This window comes from Alligator mississippiensis, chromosome 1, assembly GCF_030867095.1.
Source record: "Alligator mississippiensis isolate rAllMis1 chromosome 1, rAllMis1, whole genome shotgun sequence".
Classification (NCBI taxonomy): Eukaryota; Metazoa; Chordata; order Crocodylia; family Alligatoridae; genus Alligator; species Alligator mississippiensis.
This window is the reverse complement of record NC_081824.1, coordinates 293,383,436-293,407,733: the sequence shown is the minus strand read 5'-3', so window position 1 is coordinate 293,407,733 and position 24,298 is coordinate 293,383,436. Positions and strand designations below refer to the sequence as shown.

Below are 24,298 nucleotides of genomic sequence, written 5' to 3'. Positions count from 1 at the left end.
ATCCTCTCAGTTCCATTGCAGATAGCTGCTAGCCAGTTAGATACAATGCCACTGGATCGGCAAAAAGTCAACAAACTTCATACATCAGTGAGATTTTCTGATCTTTTTCCCCCCTCCCACAATAGGACATCGTCAGAAACTAGATGAGCAGACAAAGCCTGGGAGCTTGTCCTTTTCAGAGCGTCTGAGTGAACTGGAGCAGTTGCGTCGCACAGCCATGAGGGTCAGCCCACATCACCCAGCCCCCACACCTAATCCACGAGCTTCCTTGAACCACGCCACTGCTTTTAACCCTCAGCCTCAGAGTCAAATTCAGGGTAAGTACCTGAAACCCTTCCCCTCCATTGAAGAAACCACCTGTTGGTCCTTAGTGCTGATCAACATAGTCTGCAGTACCAAGTGACCTTTCATAATGAAAGCACAAATATCGTTCATGTTACTTTGGTGATCAGATGCATGAGAGGCAGGACAACAGATACAATTGCAGGGCAGCAAACATAAGCAGCCAGGTCAATGCTTCTATTGGAAAATAATAGCTTTGGCAATGCTATTTCCAGAAATGATTTGTAAAGTTTAGATAAATACTAAAATAGCACTACTTTTAAAATCTATGAAGTTCTGTCTTTCTTAATGACAGTGTGGTGCCCTGTGTTAATGTTAAATGCGTTAATGTCAAATGTAATACCCTAAATCTTTGATCTTTAACAAGCTACATTATTCCAGTACCTTTTTATATATGTAGATGCGTTCAGTCATTTAATTATGGGCATCTGTGTAGGAGAAATAAAGCTCCGAGTGGTTTTTGCCTAAGGAACCATACACAAAGAGAAACTTCAGAACCTATTGTTCAGTAAAGATAACCAATTAGAGCAAAGAAATAGCTACTCAATACTGGCAGTAAGAGTAAATATTGTGACAAAACAAAAGTTTATTCCATACATTTTATTTTCATTGTAATTTTGCAATGCGGAAGGGGAGCTGAGAGATGGTCACAGAGCTGGTGCTGGGAGATAAGGGTCTCCCAGCCCCCTGCTCCCCAATCACAGTCTCAGAGCAGAGGGCTTGGAGTTCCCTTCTGCCAGGTCAGGGGGACATAGTCCCCACCCAGCCTTCTGTGGCAGAGCCCACCCTGGCAGCAGGCAGCTCCCAGGGGCAGGGGGCTATCTCTTGCCCCCTGGTAGATGGCTGATCAGGAACAGATTTTTAGGCATCTACACGAGCAGTACTCTACCATTACTAACCTTGCGTAAATTTGCTACTTGCATTTGCAGGTAGCAAATTTAGTCGGGATTGGGGAGGTTTACTGAATAACAAGTATGTGCACGTTTGGACGCACATGCTTACTTCTCAGTAAACTATGCTAATGCACAGTTAAGCATCTCGTTTAGATGCACCCAATGTGTATTTAGCACAGTTATAAAACATTCAGATGCATAAAAAGAAAAATACCTTTAAAATCAGGGTAAATGGTGGTATTTAACTTAGTGAAACCTGTTGCTTCATGGAATTGCACTTCTTCCAGTTAGAATGAAATAGCTTTGATCAAGTTTCTATCATGATGTTTTGAATATTGTAATGGTTTTGAGTTAATAGTTTTTCTTTAGTGTTCTATTTTTAAAATCAGGGTAGTTTGCACTAAGCTTAAATGAAGTTATTATTTCCATAACAGAATGGCCTGTTACCTGTCATGTCTTTCAAGGTCTAATCCTGGGCTCATTGAAGTCAGTTGCAAATCCCCTATTGACTTTAGTATATACAGAATCTGACTGTTATTGAGAAGTATGTCAGTCACTGAAATAAATCAACTTTCAATAGCATATTGCACTTCAAAAAGCAGCATGCAGAAAAGTTCAAAGACCACACAGCTTCCCTAGTTACCTGATGAGAGAAGCTGTTTCTATGTATCTCAGTGCTTTTGACAGTCATCTTGCATAGTTTCTAGTTTGGAGAGTAAAGAAAATGTAATTTCTTGGGCATACAGTTATGTTGCTATAAAAGAAAATGGATGCATCTTTATTGCTATTCTGAAGTCAGCAGCTACGTGGGTGGAGGTGTTAGTAGCAGACTTGCATTCTTCAACTACTTTGGAACACTATATGCTTTGCAGAGTATCAGGTTTAACACCCAGTTCCCCTCTATGTTTTAAAAATCTTTAGTTTTACAACTTCAGAGCAATGTCTTTCACCCAACTCCAGGCTGCTACCTCCAGAAATATACACAGAACATTGCTCTGTTTCCTTTCTTAAAATAAGATATTTCTTTCTTAAAATAAGATATTTTATCTGTAGCTTCAGTGGAGTAGCTTAGAAAATGACAACAATTGAGCTGTTAATGTTTCTTTACTGATTGTCTCTGTTTAAATTACCAGACTGCTTTCTCCTTGTGAAATTTGTGTATTACCCTAGTCATAATCTAAGCTTGTTGAGACTGGCAGCTACCAACAGGAAAAAAAGGCTATAACTAAAGTTTCTTTCAGTCAAAGATTTAGAGCTATTTATGTTAAGACCCCCTTTTAATTTATAGGCCACATCATTTTAGGGCTACACCGGCACAACGGTGCAAAGGAGCCTTAGTGAAAATGAGTAGCAGAACCTTAAAGCTTTACTTCAGTTTTTGAAGAATGGTTGTCAGGTTGAGCTGCTGTACTCTATTTAAGAAGCCCAGGTTTGGGCCTTTTTTAATAAACATCATAAAATTGCAAAATATAGTTCGACAGGAATTAAATACCTATGACACCTTCTATATTATTTCTGTGCCAATGTGTAAATATTTGCACCTTCAAACGCCTTTTGTAACCTAATGAATGGAGAAAGCACAAGGTTTTTTGTAAGCAGGAGACATGAACATCTACAGTGCTTGTTTCTAATTGGCAGTGTTAAACTTCACTATATTCACCCCAGTCTGAATCACAGGCTACTCTTCTATTCATCAGAGCCTGATTATCCTTTTTTTAAACAAAACTCACTCAAAATAGACATCCCAGACTAGTTTGTGGATTTAAAAGGGGCAGGTTGCCATGCCACTAAACCACTGTTTATTTGTTGAGGTTTTCATGTATAAAAGGACTGAAGATAATTTTAACTTCCTATTTTATCAGGTCTTGAATTTGAGCATAAAGCTACTTGTGTCGTGGATACAAGTCCATGCAAGTCAGGAGACCATAAATTGCTATAATCGAGTTTTATGCTTCTTTCATATCACAAGCAGGGGGAAAGTACACCTGTTCATTTAAAAGATCTAACCATACCAGTTCACAGACAAAAGGGTGGGGGGAGCCTCTACCACATCACACATGTTTGAAATTGAAAGATTGCCTTGTGAAGGCATATAATGTGAAGGATTTGACCTAAACTAACACAAGCAAAGCAACTCAGTTAAGACTCAAAATCCAAATAACACTTGAGCCCTAACTCACCCCTTTCTTTGTGCAAAATGAAGAAAGATTGATAGAATGAAAATAGTTGGGAGGGAGAGAATTGTGGCTTAAGTGTAGCTTCTGAGAGTTTAGACAAGGGGCTTGTACATCATTTAAAATATATATTTTTATAGTGGAATTTCCTCCAGTGTCAATCTGGACCCATGTAAATATATAACTAGAGTTTGCTGTGGATAACGTTGACTAGAGCAGGTAGATATATAACTAGAGAGTTTTAAAAATATGAATTACCTGGTTCCCATATAATTGCTTGCCAGAGCCAGTATAAATATTTCCAAATTTGTAGATCATCAGACCAAGGAGTTGTTTCTGTGCAACCATTAATGTTGAATCAATGCACAGCAAACACCGTAAGTAATTTCTGAAGTGAGGGGGAAGGAACATTATCCCAAGATATTTACTTACATTTAAAATGAAATAAGTTCATTGTTTGATTTTTGTCAAATTAGCTAAAGCAATGTTTCTGTATTTGAGGTTTATTTTTCACACGTCTAAAATATACATTAAAACTATTGCCCTGTTTTAAAAAGCAAATAATTATTATAAACAGTTAAAGCTACACATATGATTCTTTTTACAGTTTTAGATCTCACCTTGGTTTTTAATTTCTTTTGTATTCTTTTTTTTCCTAATTTGTAACCTCATACATTAAGTTTCAGCTCAGACAGTATTTTTATGGCTAAGTTTAAAATTGCTGGAAACAAGAGTTTTAAAAAACAATGACAGATCTCTAATCAACAGTACCTCTGTAACAGAACAGAGTAAATTATTTAAAGATCAACTCTTTGGATGAGTAGAACACATTAAAACAGATTATTCTGTTACAATTCAGCCTTTTGTCTTCTCCCAGGTGCAATATGGTTTGTTTAAGAGACATTTCAAGGTCCATACTTTCATAATCTTGTTCTATTGAAAACAGACTGTGTTTATCAGGGTTCCCATGAACCAAAGAAACAGCGTAGTGGAATCAAGGGGTATGTGTAAGCACGATGAATTTAAATGGCTTTGCTCCTATTACAACTCTACCCTGTCCAGATTTTAATATTTCCACTTTTAAATCAGCTTGATAGGTCATAGGTTAATAATGTTAAAAGTGTTCATAAGGCAGTGTTTCAGAACAATCTGGCAGTCTCACAGCTAAGAATGTCACTGGCTTTAGAATAAAATGTAATTTTTAAGGCACTTAAAAGAATCCTAATTGATGCAGTGATCTCTTACAGTAGATGTTGACAGACAGACCCTATAGATCAGGGAACAAAACTCCCTTTTCATTGTAAAATATTTAAAAATACATATCTTTATCTAAGAGTGTTCTCTTTGGGTAAGCATTTGTCTCCCTCTCTTTCTGACATTGTACATTTCCTTCCATTGTTTGTGTTTAGAACAAGAGTGTAGCTTGGTAAAGGAATATCAAAATGCTTTCGTTTGAATAGCCATATGGTGTTTCCAAAGCAAAATAGGCACCCCAAGATATTTAAGGTATACATTGTATATTGATAACTGGATTTAACACGATTCATGTCAGATTCGTTGCTGGTCACCACTGGCTAGTAGAACGCTAGTGGAGTGGTCAGTTTCACGCCTGGTTTTCAGTGGTGCAGCAGTGAGGTCAGGACAATCATGTCAGTGTCAATAAACAACTTGCCAGGGCTTCCTCAGGCCTCAGCCTTGGGGCAGTCCAGCTGTGGGGATAACAGTGCTTAAAGTGTACTGATTACCAGCCTGGAAAGTAAAAGTTTGGAAAAGGGAGCCAGATCACTTGAAGAGTCCACATTTTTAGTGTTGCCTGGGGAAAACCTAATTGGCTTGCCTGCTTCCTGGTATAGAGCAGCCAATTAGGATTTCTATAAGAGGCAGGAGCTACCCCACACTTCCTTGAGAAGCCAATAATATTCTCCCAGGAGAAAAGGAGGGAGCAGAGCCATGCAGCTCAGCGTAATTCTGCTCCTGCCTCCCATCGAGTGAGCAAAAGGAAAGCTCTTCCACTTCTCCCATTCTCTTCTTTCTTCCTGTAATGCTGGGAAGAGGCTTAAGCACTCTAGGAGGTGCAGAAGGACTGCGGCTAAGGCTGCTCCAGAGATGTAGGCCCTGGCAGCCTTGTCTTCCCAACGGCATGGAAACCTGCCTTGTTGTTTCTAAGTTTTCAAAATGGAGACATTTTTGCAAAGCATTTTGGTTTCCATGCGTTGGCATTTTCCAGTGAAAACTGCATCTTTGAAAAAATCCTGACTGGCTCTAATAGAAAAGGACTGTGAAAGAGGAAAATCTTTTTTTTTCCTTTCTTTTTCCTGAGAAGACAATGTGTTTCTTTGTCACATTTAGTGCTGATCGGATGATTTTTTTTTAGACATTGATATAAATAATCTCAGCAGTTTGTCTACAGTAGCAAACTCCTTTTCCTATTTATTTATTGTCACAAAACAGCTCTTGTAAGAAGAGGTGAGCATACTATTACTAGAGCAATACTAGCTCACGCACAATTCTTCTTTCATTAGAATCAATAGAACCCTAGTCTAGAAAATGGTTTCACTCTGCTTCCCAGACACTTACTAGCATAGTATGAGTTGGATTTTTAAAAGGACCCTAATTCATCTTTCAGTTTTGTGGACACAAATGCTCCCATTTGCAATCAGAATTAAAATTGCTGACCAAACTGGAAGGCATTTTTGATAACCTGCTCAAAAACATAATCTAAATGAGATCAATTATATGCTTCTTCCCATTTCTAGAAGGGCTACATCTGTTCCTACAAGAAAGTCTGAGAGAGATAGTAGAGCATATGAGAAGAGAAAAGAAAAATGATAATATTCAAAATCAATACAGTGCAGCCACATGCAAAATGGGTGTATACCAAACTGAAGTATATAAGATTTTTATTCATGCTTTCCACTCTCTTGGCCCTCTTCTTTGTATCATTTTTTATTCTCACTACGCATTGTGCCATGTGTAAAATTAGCCACCTTGCGGCAGGATACGTGTCTGTTGTTTTAAATTTCCAGTCACTATTTGAGTCCTATCTAAATATTAATTTTAAAGATCCCAAATTGGTGTTATTAAGAGCATTTCTACCAGCTCTTTCATGACATATCACATGCCACGTCTCTCAGAATCAGGAAGTCTCTCACAAGCAAGAAAAGTTCAATGAAATTCCCTTTATTTGGTATCAGAATTCCCCTCTAACTGGACCTTCTTACCTCACTTTCTCTCTTACTGACCAAAAATCTCACCCTGTCAGGAAGGCTAGGGACAGACATTACATGTAAATGGTTTAAGGGATCAGAAACCGGTTTAAACCTATAACAGAACAGATATTCAGTGCCAGATATTCAACCAGTTTGAAAATGGCTGAAACTGGTTTGAGATAAACCTGGTTGAATGTAGTATCAGACTTAACTGATTTGGGTCAAACCGGTTTATGCAATGTCTGTCCCAGACCCTTTGCTGGTTTAAGTTAAATCAGAGTCCCACAGCATCCCAACATGCTCTCAGGCTGGGCAGGGCTCTCTGCTCCACAGCAGGGCTGACCCCTCTCCTCTGCTCCCTGGCTGCAGCTTGAGCAGAGACTGCAGACACAGCAGGGTCTGCCTGGTTTCCTCCTGCTTTCCCTCTCCTCTCCCCACTCCCGGCTAAGCAGGGATCCCCCATCTCCTCTGCCTTACACGGACACCTCAGCAGACCACATGCTGGCTACGGTCCATGCTGTGGCAGACAGCAGTGGTGGCTTAGGGCTTTTTGGAGGTAATCAAAGCTCAGCTGTTAATGTCCCTCCATTCCTTCTTTGTTTAAGAAGAGTTTGAACGAATGAGAGAGACTGTTTGTTTTCTGATGGGGTGATAAATGCTGATAACAGGGCTGGTAAATTCTCTGTTATCATTCAAAGAGGGGAGAAACCAGTCCCTAATCCTGCCTGGCCATGCCCCACCCCCAATTCATCTCTGTGCAAGGGAAGAGAGGGCTGCTCTAGCACCCCCCAGTTTCTAGCCTGAGCCACTGTAGACATGTGCCTGTATTTCTGGGATGTCTGTGCAGTTACAAAGTAATTCAGTGTAGCCAGGTTAGACTAACCTGCAAAGATTGAATCAATTCAGGCTCAGGCTTTTTGAATGTCTGTCTCTAGCCGAAGAGACCACATCCTAGAATATAACGTGCAAACTGTTTATAATAAAATTATGAAAGTATTCATGCTACTGTACATGACACTCATTTGAGATACTGTATGCAATTCTAGTCTCTCGTGTTCAGGAAAGATGAACTCAAACTGGAACAGGTGCAGAGAAGGGCTTTTAAGGTGGCTAGGGAAATAGAGAGGGTGCCTCACAGTAGGGGATTAAAAAAGGCTGTACATCCGACTAAAACAAAAGCTGAGAAGAGATATGATTGCTCTCTGTGAATACATCAGGGTGGTGAACACCAGGAAGGAAAGAAAGCTACAGTAAAAGCCGCATTAACCAGCACTTCATTAACTGGCATGCTGTATTAACCGGCATGCTGGTTGACACCAGTTGACATGGCAAAAGGGAAACTGGAAGTGGGACTTCTGGTTTTGTCGAATCCCACAGCCCGGGGGAAAGCAGCCTGCACAGATCCCCCCTCCCTTTCCCCCAGCACCCTGACACCAGGAGAGGGGTGGGAGGGGCAGCATAGTTAATCTGAGCTGTGGACATGCTGGATGCAACAGGAAGGGAGTCTTTGTCCGACCAGGCAAAGACGCCTCTCAGATAACCGGCACATTTGGTTATCCAGCACCCCCTATTTCCCGTGAGTGCCGGATAGCGGAGCTTTTGCTGTATTTAAGTTGAAAAGTGATGTTGACATGAGAGCAAATGAGTGTAAACTGGCCATGAATAAATTCAGCTGGGAAATCAGAAGGTTGGTAACCATCAGAGCAGCTAGGTTGTGCAAAAACTTCATGAAAACAAAACAGTGATGGAAATAACTAGTTCTAAGATGGAACTGGATAAGTTTATGAACAATATAATATGTAGGGACCTACTTAAATAGTGGTTTCATGATTTTCACAGAAACTGCAAAAAATAGGTTTTCTCACTATTTTGCTTGGAATCACCCCCAGAAATAAAAGCTTATTGGAATACAAAGAAAGCACAGCAATCCCTGCAGCCATAGAGCACATGGTTTGAGAGAGAGCTACTGGGAAGCTGAGCTAGTGACATAGGCTCAATGAAGGTACCAGTCAGGAAAGCAAAAGGATTTCAGTGACAACTTTAAGAACCCAGGTGTAATGCTGCAGCAATGCTTCAATCTGAAGATGAGTGATTGGCAAATCAGCAGCGAGGGGCGGGGCTGCCAGAGCCCCTCAGTCAATCAGCAGTAGGGACGCAGGGCTCACCGCAACAGGGCCATGAAATTGGCTTTGCATGCTGTGAGCAGCCCACAAAAATCCCTTTGTCTCACTGCAGTTTGGGTAGGTTCTTAATTATGTGATGAGAGCAAGGGCCTGATCTGTATGACTCAAAAGGTCTCCTCCAGTCCTACATCTTTTGTTTCTGTGTTTTGTTCCTTATCTTGTGGGTTCACTGAGTCAAATCAATCAAGGTTGCAGTTCTTCTTATGGCCAGAAAACTGGTTGGGGATTCCCCCAACTCTTTGCCTTATGAGAGCTCTGTAATAAGATAAAATTGCTGCCTGCAAACTCCTCATGGATTTTTTGCTGTCACTTGGACTGCCTAGTATTCTGCAGCTGTTTGAAGAAATCTCATTTCAGATACAGGTTCAATCAGCTGTCTAACACCAGCACTGCCAGAACAAACTAGAGCCAACTCAACAGATTTTGATGCCAGACATGTAAATCTCTCACTTTGCTTGTTAAGGGGAAGACTTTTTCATTTCACAGCAGTGGGAATTCATCACAGATGTCCAGTGTGTTTTACCTGTCATCACTTCATGCGCTTTGACTTTTCCCTCCAAGCCACACAATTTACTCACCTCAGCCTCACTTGGGGCATGACAGGGCAATGAAACAAGGTCTTCAATATCTGGTAGAGCTCCACAGAGTACACCCAACTGCAGGGCAGCAGCCTTTCTCAAAAATATATCAGTGGAAGTATCCTGGATTTACAGCAGTGCTACTGGCCTGGAATGTTCCACTTTTTTGCTGTCCTCTGCTGTTGTTGCTTTCCATTTTCAACAGAGAAGAGGTTAAATTAATCAGATTGACTTCTTGCTTCCTTAGCACTGTTCCCTGACAACAGTGCCAAAATAACCTGAGGCTGGAGTCCAGGGAGATTCTGAGCACCCCTTATTCCCCCTGATTTCACTGGGAGTTGAGATTTCCCAGTATCTTACAGGATTAAGCTTTTAATGCAATTATTTTTTAAGTTAGGGTATCATATAATTAAACTTAATATTTGCCATTCAGATTAGTTATGTCCATTTTTTCACTAGAAACCCTGATTCTGGGATGCCAGCTCTTTTCTCTTCCACCACCACTCCTCCAAGCTCACCTTTCACATCAGCAGGCCAAACTTGCTGAAAGCAAAAATATCTGCCTGCCAAAGAAGCAGGTGCACTTACTATCCTGGATTTCAGACACTGACAAGTGGATGCCTATTTCATTGCATTTTCACATTTGAGTCCTATACCCACACCATTTGAATTATTCTTTGCTGGCCCTTGAAGCATATTCTTGGCCTCTGAATAGCCCAATTGTGAAGAAGATTAGAAGTGCTGATTGCAAAACTCTGGTAAATAAAATCTCTTAGTCTCTTACTGACAAATCCAGTTTCTTTCCATAGAATTTTGTCCTTTAATCCTTTCCTTGGCAGAACACCATATGTTTGATACCAGAGCTCAAATAACACTCTATGGTAAATAAAACAAACAAAACATAAATAAGAGCTCCTTACCCTAAAAACAAACACTCGCTGGAACCTGCTTATTATTTGTCAGATGGCATCTCTATGCCTGGGGTTGCTGATTTGATTCTGTATTTTTTTATTTGCTTTCCTGATGATATTGTATAGCTTCCCTCTAAACTGCTGAAATTGCAGCTGCACCCTGGAAATCATATATATGTGATTTATGACATATTTGTATGTATGTGTGTGGGTGTGTGTTATATATATGATTATATACCGGTATACACACATACCCATACACATACACCACTCCATTTGTAACTGAACTTTATTATACATCTATATATATACACACACACACACATATACTTACATACATACACATATATATATTTATATAGTCATGTGTCTCTCTCTAGATATATGTAATTATAGGGATGCCATCTAACAAATAATAAGCAGGTTCCAGCTGGTGTTTGTTTTCAAGGTAAGGAGCTCTTATTTATGTTTTGTTAGTTTTATTTACCGATGTCATGAATCATAAAATCATATGTCATAAATAATATCTGTGATATAGATATGATTTCCAGGGCACAGGTGCCATTTCAGCAGTCCAGAGGGAAGCTATACAAAATCATCAGGAAAGAAAACCAAAAACTACAGAATCAAATTAGCACCTCCTGGCATAGGGATGCCATCCGACAAATAATAAGCAGGATATATATTTTGGTTTTCTTTCCTGATGATTTTCTATAGCTTCCCTCTGAACTGCTGAAATCATATCTATACCATCTATATGATTTATGACATATATATATATATATGTATGTACATATATATATATGTATATATATGTGTGTATATATATATATGTCAAAGGATAGCTATATATATAGATATAGATATAGCAGGATATAGATATAGATAGGTGGAGAGTAAAGCTGAGAGTAAAGTCAGCTTCCCAAACCCACAGGTACCTCATACAGCTGTGAGTGAAACTAGCAACCTCGTCATTTCACACCCTACTAGCTAAGTACAGACAGTCAAAAAGCCTGAGGCTGAATCAATTTAATCTTCACAGTTTAGTCTAAACTGCATAGATTGACTGATAAGCAAGTGAACAGACATTCACTTTTGAGTCCAGAAATGCCTCCACATGCCTGTAGTGGCCCAGGCCAGAAGCCAGGGGGTGCTAGAGCACATCTCCCTGCTCAGATGCAGCTGACAACTTGGGCCAAAACTAGCCCACTCACCCTGAGGGTGGGGCCGAGGTTGTGGGGACAGTGCAAATCATCCTGGGATGCTGGGAGACTGTGATCTAACTTGAATGTGGAGGGCATCTGGGACAGAAGTTCTGTAATCCAATTTAACCTAAATCATTTCAGTCTGATACTACATCTATCCAGGTTTATCTTAAACCAGTTTCAGCCACTTTGAAAGCAGTTTATATGCACTGAAAGTCCATTGTATTACAGATTTGAACTGATTTCTGATCCCTTATGCTGGTTAATGTGTAATTTCTGTTCCTAGCCACTGTGTTAGAGTTGCAGTCCAATCAGTCCACCCTTCCATGTTTCCCCCGACAATTAAAACTCCACACAATACTATTTTGGAGCTAGCATATCACCCAGAGCACAGGAAAGGTGCAATAACTACCTTTCTACTCACAAGCCATAACCCTTGTACTTTAAAGATTAGCATTTGGAGGATCCTGTCCTGGCTCTCTGCACAAGGCTGAATTTCACCTAGTAAGAAGAGATTCATGTTGTCTGCCTAGTTCAATACAGTTGATCATTCTTTTTCCATGTAAATAGGAGTTTCACTTTCTCTCCTTTTTATGGATGTGTTTTATGCCTTGTTTTTTTTTTTGCTGAACACAAAGCATCAGCAGGTGTGTCCTTAAGAAGATGTTGGGTGGAGCACATCTTCTGTAATGGTTGCAAGTGTTTGCATGGCTCAGTGAATTCACTAAGTACTAAATTCCTATATATAGGTACACTACTGCAGCCATGCAAATCATTGACGTCTGCACATCACTGGAGGTTTCCAGTGTATTCTATAAATTATGCAGTGCATGAGGAAATAGAGGATGTGTTACGTGCAGAGAAAAAAATGTGATGAGATAAATTGTGCCTAACAGCAGATTGCATGGGGAAGAGCAAGACAGTTATCATCACAGTCTTACCACACTTCTTCCAATCCACCCCTTCTCAAAGATAACAGTCAAGCAATGGTATAGTGGTAAATGTATTGATATACTTGATTTCTGTCACTATGGAAATCACTCTTCTGTGTCTCCTTCAACAGGGTTTTTTTCATTTTATCTGTGCTAGCCATGATTTTCAGTCGTGATTAGTGATTCGGAGTGCTTCAATTTTTTGATGCCCAACTTGAGACCTGGAGACAAGGCTCTGGATTTCAGAAAGTTTCAATAATTTGCCCCCAGAAAAAATCACTTGTAAAGTCATCAGTTGAGCCCTCAGTAATGGGAATAGGTCAGTGGTCACTTCTGAAAATTTTAACCACACTGTTTTAAACTTTTTGCTGTTGTGAACAATTAGAATTGTCAGCACTTTTAAATCTGCCTTGTACAGTTATAGGTTCTCTTAGCTTCTTGGAGAGAAAAATAAAACTAGGATAATGTCATTTGATCATGGCTATATTCACTACTAAGTTTTTTAATTGACAGAAGGTGTTATAAGCTCTCATTTTATCTGGTTTGTTGCATTGTCAGGGAAAATTGTAAAAAGTAACAGCATTTTGACCAAATCTATTCTTTATTAGCACAATATAACTTACAACTAGACTAATAAATGTATCATTGAAGTTGATTTCAGTGGTCTCTGTCCAAGTTATCCAGGAGTTCCTTATAGATATTGAAATATATTTTATTTTAAACATCCTCATTCCAAAATGTGGGCCCTATCCAACAGGCTTAACCACATGAGTAACTTTATTCACAGAATATTGCTTCTGGCTCTGGGGCTAGCCCACGCTGAGTTAGCACAGGGTAGCTCTGCATGGCTTTGCTTGAAGCCATATAGACATATCCTTAGACAATAATGAGACTACATAAATGATCAAAGTTATATGCCACAGTGCTTGCAGTTTCAGGCCCAATATTAGATGGTGGACAATAATATCACCAAGGAATGCATGTAGCTGCAGTACATTATAAGGGTGAAAACCTCTGTCATGAACGTTAAAGCAATCCCAAACAGGTTGTTAGGGTGTTAAATACATCACGTTGTGTTAATTATATATGGAGCTTTCACAGAAATATGCACAAAACATTAGCATGTTGGCATATTTAGTCTGCATCTACTAACACTTTTTTAAACCCAGTTTTGGCTTCTTTTTTTTTCTTTTTTCTTTGCTTTTATTTTTTATTTTAAGCACAGTCCTCTCTCCTCGTGCCAAGCCATTAAGTTGATTCTCTCCCCTTCAAAGCCTGCTCACAGCTGTGGCTCAAATTGTCCAGCCAAAAATATGAAACCAAACAGGTGTGTGTGACAGAAAAATGGCCACAGATCCACAGCTGTGAGTGCACTGAGCTATTACTGGTGAGGATATGAATCAGTTCTGAATTGGGGAAATAGCAACCAGCCTGTTGACTTTCACTCAACAGGGGAACCAAGAGCACTGCGAATGGATGTTACAAAACCCAAGAACCATTCATGACTCACATTAACTTCCCTGGAAGGGCAGAGGCTTTCAGAGGCGCTGTTGTAGCTGCTAATGAGCCAGGATTTCAGAGCTTGGGTGTTGTAACTGAGAGGTTTAGGGATCCCCAGCAGCAGAATTTGAGAATAATTGCTAGAAGGAGCTGTAGTATATAGGGCAGTGAAACTGAGTGCCGGAGGCCAAGGCTGCTGTTAAAATTCCATGTAGTAGTCTCCAGGGAATCAGGGTTTCAGACCTTAGGACATAGCCAAACAGGGTGCAGAGAGCCAAGGTTAGTAGTGCATGTAAGAAGGCAGGAGACCAAGACCAAAATATAGAGCAGGCTGTTAGCAGGACTCCTGAGTATGACACCTTTATTACACAGTGTCAGAAATCAATTTTTTTCACAAAGATGGAGCAAATGATGTTGGAAGACAACTTGGAGCAGAGAAATCAGACAAATTAGACTCTGTGTGTGTGTGTGTGTGTGTGTGTGTGTGTGTGTGTGTGTGTGTGTGTGTGTGTAGGCCCAGCAATGAAGGAACAGTCTCTGCAGGTCTCTTGTGGGTCACACCTTTACTACAACTGTGAGTTCTCATCTGATTGCAAAATGGCAGCAGTGTGTAAAAAAAAGAGAGAATCTTTTAAGCGTGTTTGCGACTTGGATATCCTAGAGGCTCCTATGTTGCTTGTGCCTGTCATGTAAGTGACCTGAAACAGCCAGATACAGATAAGGGATTAGTTCAAAACAGGTAGGCAAGATACAGGCAGACAAGAGAGTATAAAAACTGGTTTTCCTGGAAAAGTGAAGGAAATGTATCTGTGAAAAAAACCCAGCTGTATTAATTTTTGTGCTTGTTTGATCATGTTTAGAGCCTCATAAACTCCCAGGGAAAGGGAATGATTTTGTTTCATGACTGTGGCAGGTACATGTAATGTATGTACATGTGAATTCTTTATTTGCACGTTAAACATTTCCCCAAGTTGTAATTTATTCCCTCCTGTGCTTTGAGTAAAGTGACTTTACAAGAAATACTGCCTCACAAACAGCGTTTGTCAGAAGGCTGTTGGGACAAGATAGGGCAAATGTGAATGTGTCTGTACTAGCAGCTCCACCCAACCTCTCATCTTTATACGAGGAAAAAAATGTTTCCAATAACCCAAACAGGCAGGGTCTGATCTGTGCAGACAGTCTGCAGGCATCTGCCCAAGAAACTGACGGTTGGCTGGTACATCCTCATCTGATTTATGTTGTGTGTGTTTGTTAAGCCTTAAATTGTTGAGTCTCTGGCTGGCTGCAGTGGTATTACTGGATGGTTGGTGCACGTTTTCAGTTCACAGAGCTGGCTCTGATACTGGGCTTGTTGGCTCTGAACCAATTCTAATCTCACACCTGTCTGAGACAATGAAGGCCTTGTTAGACACATCTCCAGCAAAAGCTGTCATACTCCTCATTTTTCACATTTAGAGACAAAGACAAAATTAAGGGAGGACTGAGGAAATGCTGCCTCTTCTCACGACACATTCCTGATGCTTTGATGCAGCATCATCTGTTCTCCTTATGGGAAAATGCATTTAAACTAGGCTCATTAAGAGGACCACCTAATCCTGGCAGTAAAACAGAGGTGTAACTTGGGCAGGGGCAGTAAACCAGGTCAGCAGCCCTTGGCATTGCCTTTGTGAGGGGAGACGTAAAAGTAGCCATTGCCACAGCTGCAATTGATACACCTCTGCAGTCAGCATGGCAAGAGCCAGTGCTGCTCCAGGCACCCTGTGGCTGTCCTGGGTTTAAAGCTTCACTTCCTCATGAGTCCTAGTGTAAGAAGCGATTTTATAGGACCATGTCCCATGGATTAGACATAGGAGATACTTACCTGGTTTGTCACATGCTTACTAAAATTTACAATTGCTCCCTTCCTACTAATTTGTCTCTAGTCTGCCTTGATGCTGCTTCCATTTCTTGAGAATTCAGGGCTGGCTGTGACAGCTTTGACAAATTTCAGCCTCTGATTATTGGCACAGAGAAGGTACAACATGGGCAGGCTTCCCTTCACTATCAGCCTTTGGGTGAGTGGGGGAATGCCCTTTTTTATCCCCAGTTAGTCTTTCATTCTCTGTTCTCCCTTTCTCCTCTCCACTTGCCCCAGTTTCCCTGCTCAGGCTTGTTAGGAAGATGTGTCCTTCGGAGACCCTATTATTGGCTCATCCTTATGCTGCATATTGAAGTATGTCAGATTCAGGTTCTGATTTGTTCTCTGGCACACTTCATTCCACAGAGCGTTATTGGTCCCAAACCTGGTCCTTTCCATGATGTGCCTGCCATGGCACCTTTCATCTCAATAGGCCGAGGGTGTGCAGTGTGCAAGGAATTGTGGCCCATGGCCTGCCAAGATTTATTTGTGTTTGAAGGTGTTATTGATGGCATTTTTTCCAACTGGAAGACTAAAATGAAAGAGATTCCTGTGATTAAAGCACTTGATTGGAATGAAAAGAGTATGGGTTTCAGTTCCTTTCTATGGGGCTTCACACAAGTCACTTAGAGCACATCTATGCTATCGTGACACAGAACTCAGTCTTGCCACTGAGGCAAAAGGTCCTACACACCCATCCCCATTCTCTGCATGCCAACCCCAGAAATGAGGCTGTGAAGGATGCCCAAGGGATATGTCAATCTGCTGCGCTTGGGCACGGTGCCACACATGCCTTCATCGCTTCATTTTCAGGCTTGCTGCACATGGGGCTGGTGTAAGTAGGCAGGGCTTATTGCCTTGGGAGTGAGACCATGTAAATATACCTTTAATCTTTCCATGTCTGAGTTCCCCACCTGTCAAGTAGAAGGCAGGGCAGGCTGGCCCCATAGAGGCAAGTTTGTTCAGATGGGCATAAGCTTTCGTAGGTGCCAGCCTATTTTGTCAGGTGCTATGAGTGGATTTGCAGAAAGCAAGGATCCTAAATAGAAGGGGATTTAGGATCTGCCAAAGTAGTCCCATGCCACTCTGAACTAGTTAGGCTAAGTACAGACAGTCAAAAGGCTGAATTGATTCAATCATTGCAAGTTAGTCTAGACTGCGTAGACTGAACCAAGAAGCAAGTAAACAGACATTTACTTTTTAAACCAGAAAGGCAGCCTATACCAGTAGCTGGGGAGCAATAGAGCATGTCTCCCAGCCTGCCAGCCACTGCCCAAGATACCTGAATGCAGTCAAGCAGGGCTTATCCTTGATGGACTGCCCAGCACTCATACCCCAAACCCTTGCAACGCCCCACCTCCCCGGGAACAGTCCCTGTAACCTGGGACTGGTTGGGTCCCCCAGCCTCAGAGGTTATTCCCTGCTCCTGGCAGGGTCCCCCCAGCCTTGAGCCTAGTGCAGAAAAGGGATTCCTACCTTGTTACCAGACTTAATATTAGACTTTAGGGCGGAGGGAGAAAATACCCCCCCCCCCCACTGGACCCCCCAACTGAGCACTGATGGTAGGGGGTGGGGGAGGGAAAAACTGAAGCATGGTCTTTATTCCCCATTCCTTCCCGGACGCAAGAGCAGTTCTCACCCTAGCCCTAGTCCCTAAGGTGCTCTGCCTTATCTTCCCCTGCCTTCTACCTGACTTCAGACTAATGTGGCTAACTACCTCCATCTGTTAAGCAGGCTCAGTAGCACTTCCCTGCTTCATTAATGCATTGTGTATACATTCACTAATGTGAATTAAGCTCTGCAGATATTATGAGGTTAGGGCCATGCAAGTACAGATGGAAAATAGCTCATCTAACTCAGCAGTTTTCTTACCACCTCTTTTCTCCTTGGATTATATCCTGACTTCACTGCTTTTTGCCTATATTATCACAAATTCTATTGCTCTAACTATGGAGACACAAGTGTGTAAAGTAAAGCACGGAAGTGGTGTCGGAGTGGTAATTACTATGACTCAAAGGCTTCCTGTCTTCCCTGCCTCAATGCTTCTCTCTGGACTCTTCCACAAAAAAGGCCTAATATCTGTGTTAATAAGGGTTTTTTAAAGGAAAAGAAGACAAACAGGCATAGGGTGTGAAACCCTGCTCAGTTTTAAGGAGTCTTGATAAAAGGTTAACAAAAAAATTATGAGGTAGATTCTCAACTGATGCCAATTGGCAAAACTCCACTGGCTTAATAAAGTTATATAGATTGACATCAGCTGAGGATGTGTCCCTGTACCTTGACAGGGTGGTCTGCAGCATAGAAATAAATGATTAACCAGTGCAATGAGTGAACATAAAGACAGATGTTATAATATACTTTTGTTGGTACTTGCATTCCTTTGTTTAAAATACAGAAAAGGCCCTCTGGTGATGAAATGCAGACAGGGGTGTGACGTTATCTTACACCTATAAACCTTGCTATGAGTCCACTGGTGGCCACTATCCAGAACTGTTGAGTTCAGACGCACTTGGTGGTGCTAAGTACAAATGGTGCTTTCAGTTTTTAGTAAACAGCATTTTGCCTCAGGGCCCAAATCCTTCAAACCTTTGCCTGGGTAATTGTCTGTTTTTGCCGTTTAGTGTCTCATTGTCAGCTTATCTATAGGTTGAGACTAGCTAAATGAATATGAGATCGGGGAGGAATGATCCACTATGAATTTAATTAATTTGCCAGAGAAACTACAGATGTCGCCAGATGAACATTTTGAGACCACGTTGGCCAAAATATGCCACTTTCCTTGAAAGGGATTTAAATTAGAGCTGTGTAAATTAATGATTCCTTGGGTTGCTGTCATTTCCAAAAAAATAAAGAAAGCAAATTTATTTCAGGCCAGCCTGCAATGAAAGGTTTCATTATTTACAGAAAAATTAAAAATTGAAAGCAATTTATTTTCAGGGAAAATGAAATACTTTCTTGCAATTGCTTTGCAGTTTTAGGTAATTATTTGAATTAATTTTTAAAATCAATGTGGCTTTGTTCAGTTTTGTTCTTATTGTCCTTTATAATAACACTTTGGAGCCTTAAAAATGGAATCAGCTCCCCACGTGAAATTGTTTTCCCTCCATTGTAGACACTGACAAGTGCCTGGCTAACGCCATTCATTTTTCTCATTAGAAATAACACTGAAGTACTTGTTTTTAAACTTAAACATGTATAAAGAAATTACTGGACCTTCCACACAGGTGAAGAGAAAAATGGGCAAGAGATCAAAATTGGGGTTAACCAGTCTTGACACCATCTCTTTAAATAAAGGAAGGAATTGATTGCATAACAGGATTCCTTCAGCTTTTTGCTGATTTCTTAAGGGGAAAGGACCCTGGGTAATTATAATCACCAATGACCTTATTCTGCATGTACAGTTGTACTCCTCATCACATTCAAAGGGACTTTATTGTGATCACTAAGGTTTCTAAAAAAATGTTAGATATAGCTGTCAATATTTTAATACAGCCATAACTGTTAACGGTAAGAGCTGCCATTTTACTGATATTTCCCAGCAAAACATGGCTGACCTACTTGGAGCCACAGGTAGTACAGATCAACATACTCTAGCACCAGAGAAGCAGAAAACTTTCTGAGCTCTCTGGAATATTTTTGCAGTGAATTTTTCAGTAGTTTAATACAGGCAGTTGTGTACTACTTACACAACTTAATAACAGAATTTATAATAGCTTTGGTTATATATACTCAGCTACATTTCCAGTGCAAAAAGGTTATGGCTTCCTATTACAACATTTTGCAACCCTTTTTTTAGTAAACTGGAATTATATATAGTGAGGAAGATCTTTTTTGTTATGCTGAACTTTTCCATTAATTATTATCTTTTGGTCCTGCTATATTTAGATTAATTTTTATTCCTTAATCCATTTTAAATATATATTGTAATCAGCACACAAAATGAAAATTAAAGCATGATTTTTAAATTTAGGGACCTAAAGTTATCTGCTCAATTATCTATGTAATCACTTGCCTAGGTGGTTTGTTTTGAAAGGTGCTAAACAACCGAAGCCCCCGTTTGAGTCAGTTTACTAATGACTGCATGACTGGGAGTCTTTTGGAGCTGTGTGAACTGCAGTTTCAAAACCACATATAGGACCCTCTCTCTGAAAATGCTGGGCAGCCATGCGAGTTCTGCAATGACTTATTTTGCATGTGTTCATTTTCTGAACTGTGGGTGGCAAATTCAGTAGCTCCAAAGTGATGCTGAAGTACAAGTCCCATGGTACATTCAAGAGCCACATGTCTTCTCCTTCAGCTTTAGTCTTATCCTGATCTGAAGTTAGCCAACACAGCATCTAAAGGGGAACTGAAAAGTTAACAGTAAAATTGACCTAAACCCAGCATGGATACTGAGTAGTCCTGCTCGCATAACTGTGGAGAGGAGTTCTACAAAGAAATAGGTTTTAACTCACCTTCCTTTTAATCCTTTTCCATCTCAGTGTAATCCTCTGGTATTTTCTGATTCACGGAAGAATCACAAGATACATCCTTCTGTGACCTCATTGATGCCATAGGCTGCATGGAATTTCTGATATTCCCAATGTTACAGAAAGATCCATTCTTCAGTTAAACAGGAAGTGCCAGAGGATTTCACAAAGGAAGGAAAACATCTCTTAAAAGGTATTTTAAACATATTTCTGGATGAAATCCTTCCACCTCCTCCTCTGCTCCTTCTCCACCCCCAAGCAGCCCAGTTTGTTGGGTCTTTCAGCAAATATTTCTGGGCTTAACTCATTTTTATGTCAACAGTGTAGATCATCTTTAAACCAATGTGATGGCCTAAAAAAGCAGAGTTGCATATTGTTCTCAATAACTACCTTTTTCTTTAAAAGTCACCCACTTTAGTACTTTAATTAGCAACAGTTTCGTAGTGATCTGTTTTAAAAAACATCCAAGCTACATTCTAAGTCTATCTCACTTTTAAAAATATATGTTCACATGAAGAAGACCTTACTTCACCTTGTAAATCAAAGCTGCACTCTGGAGGGATGTTTCATACTGCTCTGCTTGGTATCATTTTTCTCAAGGTGACCTCATTTGTTAAAGCATGAAGGTTGTATTTGATATGTCATTTACTTTCTCTAAGTCAATAAAATGAACCAGTGTGTCTTTAGATCATCAGAGGTCTGCTTATTACCAAAAGTTTTTTAATCATGATTTGTGTTAGAATTTAAAAGAACCCAAGTAGATTTCATTTGCTGTCCTGAATACAAGTTTAGGGGGTGAGTTGGCCGTGTGTGTAGATGAATTCCACTTTATTAGTCTATATTCTTTCTTCTCAGCACTAGGGATGAGTTCATGAAAGTGTAAATGACTGTAATCTTCAAAGGCCCCTTTTATACTGACAAAACTCCACCTTACCAAGCTGTATTATTAATCTATTGCAATCCTAATTAGTTCACATCAAGGTCAGTGTTTTGTGGTGGATAAAATGACTGCAAACTCCAGAGATTCCATTTTTTCTTATGCAGCTTTAATGTGGAGAAAGGGGAGAGAAGCACTGAAGGTATGAAAGAAAAGATTGATGGGGATTCTTTGTTTATCTGCAGGCTGAAAAACTTTAATATGGTGTAATTAGTTCGCATAGCCAGGAGTAAACTTTGAGACACCTGAGGCCATGCTGTAGACATTCCTTTATCAGTGGAGTCTGTAAAGACTTTCTCCTCCTTTGCTGCTATTTGTTTCCAATGGGAATAATCCCTCTGTGGAATTTTCATCCTCAAATTAAACGTTCTTCAAACAAATATGCAGATATAGGAGAACATTTATTTCCCTGTGACGTGAGAGTTCATAACTGTCTTTTCAAACACCAGCTCCCAAATGTAAAATCTGTCTATAACAAGTCAAGAAAATGTCACAGTGGCTATGTCAGCCCTACATATTATCAGTAACCCATATCTAAGACTGGTAAGACCAGGCATTGCATGGAGGTATGAAATGCATTGTGCTTGGAAAGGAGAATGAGAGATGCTAAAGTCTGCAAATCATACTTGTAACTTCCCCCCACCTGCATTTTAGAAACTAGCACTAGATGACACCTGTAAGGCTTTCTTGCCTTTCCTTTCTTGTAAAAGAAAAATGTTCCTGCAGTCACTAGGAGAGCGAAGAGTATTGTGAGTAGGATGCTGAACAAGAACTTGGGGACTGTGGTTACATCTACATTGCCACGACACTACTGGCAGCAGCATAGTTTGGAGATATCTGACCTAGCTTTAAACTGGCAAGTTTGTTTATGATTAGTGGGCTAGCTGCGGCAGCATGGATTTCAGTGGGGGCATCTACATGAGATGCTTACTGCAGAGTTGCCTAATTAGGCCTGCAGTAAAGTGTCTCTGTCTACACATGCAGTTATTAGGCCAGAGTAAACTAATTAACTCCGCTGCAGATTAGTACTGCCCAATGCAAGTACTATCCTATAGTGGAGTTATTTCTAGGGCTGTGCAAAGCTTCAGTCCCTGATTCAATTTGGCAGAGATTCATCCCAATTTGGTGGCCAACTCTCCGAATCTGAATCGAATTGGATGACCCTTTAATCGCTCTGAATCAAATTGGAATCCTCTAAATTGATTCAGAGAGATTCGGAAAGATTCAGTGTTTCAGACAAAGACACAGCTTAACATTTTTTTCTACATACCTCTAGGTAGCAGGTGGCTTGTGAATGCTGCAATCCTCAGGCACCTGGAGTGTCCCACAGGAGTACGGGGGGCTCCCCAGCGCGCTCGGCAGCAGACCTGGAAGTGGACCAGAAGCGTTTCCGGTCCATTTCCAGGTCTGCTGGGGAGTGTGCTGGGGGGCCCCCCCATAGCACCCTGGCTTGGCAGCTGTTGCCTCCTAGGTCTGGGGGGGCACCCGGGGTCCCCCCATGGCCGATCGCCGAGCCAGGGGGTGTAGGGATGGCCCCCAGCACACTCCCCAGAAGTAGTTCTGGTCCACTTCCGGGTTCACCACCAAGCACATCCCACCCCCCTGTACTCCTGTGGGACGCTCCATGCACCCCAGCATCACAGCATTCACAAGCCGCAAGGTATGTAGAAAAAATAGGGATAGTGATTCAAATCAACTAATGGAATCACTATCCCTGACTTGGGGCAAATCTGAATTGCATAGGGCCTGCTTTGCATACCCTTATTATTTACTCCGCCACAACACACACGCAGATGGTGACAGGGCTGGCTGGCTCGTGAGGGTGCTACAATACGGGGGCTACCTGCTGGCTAGCCCCTGCACTGTAACCCCCTCATGCCCCAGCCAGCCCCTCTGCAGTACATTGAGCCAAGTTGGAGCAGCACCAGCCTGGCAGGCTGACTCCTGGGGCTCCCTGGCAGCTGGGGCATTGCCGCCTTGGCTCAATGTGCTGCTGTCCTGGGCATGTGTAAACACTGCACCCAGGTGTAATAAACTCCGGTGCGAACTGCACCGGACCTTATTGCATTGCACTAATTTCTTGTGTAGATGCACCCAGTCTGGGCTAATTTACTCTGCTTCTCAGACAGGTTTTTTGTGTTGCCACTGCTGCACCACTACACATACCCAACACAGCTAGTGTAAACTTAGCCTGCAGTGTAGACTCACCCTCACTCAGTGACCTTGGGCAACTCCCTTAAGCTTTAATCCAGCAAACCACTTAAGTACATGAACTAGGGCCTGGAGGGAGCTCTGTGTGCTTCAGATGCCCATCGGATTAAATAAGGATCATAATAATATCCATTCTCCCATGGTGGTTTGAGGATTCAATTCATTATATTGATGAGGTGCTTATACCACTGGGAATCATTTTAAGTATGTAACTAGATAGATGATTCATGCACTGGAGCTGAGAGTTGGGTCAAGAGCTGTGCATGTTCAGTTATGTGGAAGTTCATCATTATGGTAGGGCAGTGGTTCCTATGAAGCTGTTGTGTTAGCCAAGATTTGCCTTGTCTCCAAACTTGTAGAGCTACATTTTCCTAGCTATATTTTTTTGTGTTCAAAGAACAAATTTGGGGATGTGGAAGGGAAAGAAAAACTGCAACACCACAGAGTCTAAATGAGCATCAGCCTCATGGAACCCTAAATAGTAGAAGTTCAAGGTTGAATTATTTTAGTCATTGTTGATGAGGGTAAAAAGCAAAGACATGGGGAGGCGAATGGCGCCTTTCTCTTGAATAAATAACTACTGCTCACCAGGGTGAGTCATACCAATGAAGACAAAGAACAATGCATCCTTCATATGCAAAACTCAGTTTTCCAACTTTTGTGTGTCACTGGCTCTGCAAGACTTTGCAGTTTGTACATAATACAGCCGTGTTCTTCAAAGCAACAGTGACGCCAGCCCAGGAGGAGTGTGCTTACTCAAGGGGAGAGATGGTTTATATTTCATCTGTGCAGCTTATGTACTAACCTGCTGGAACAGCACATACATTGATTGTGAAATCACAGTTTTCACAGTTCAG

General features: G+C 41.1%; 1 protein-coding gene across 2 annotated transcripts in view; it reads left to right on the top strand.

Annotated features, from left to right (window-relative positions):
• The window catches only part of RUNX1 (RUNX family transcription factor 1), a 231,683-nt gene that overhangs the window by 186,448 nt on the left and 20,937 nt on the right, over nucleotides 1-24,298 (top strand). The window contains exon 6 of one of the 2 annotated variants that reach the window (XM_006278424.4): nucleotides 126-317. The exons of the other annotated variant lie outside the window; for it this stretch is intronic. Within the exon in view, the coding sequence (XP_006278486.1) occupies nucleotides 126-317 (192 nt within the window). The remainder of the gene's footprint in view (nucleotides 1-125; nucleotides 318-24,298) is intronic. 2 annotated transcript variants of the gene reach the window in all.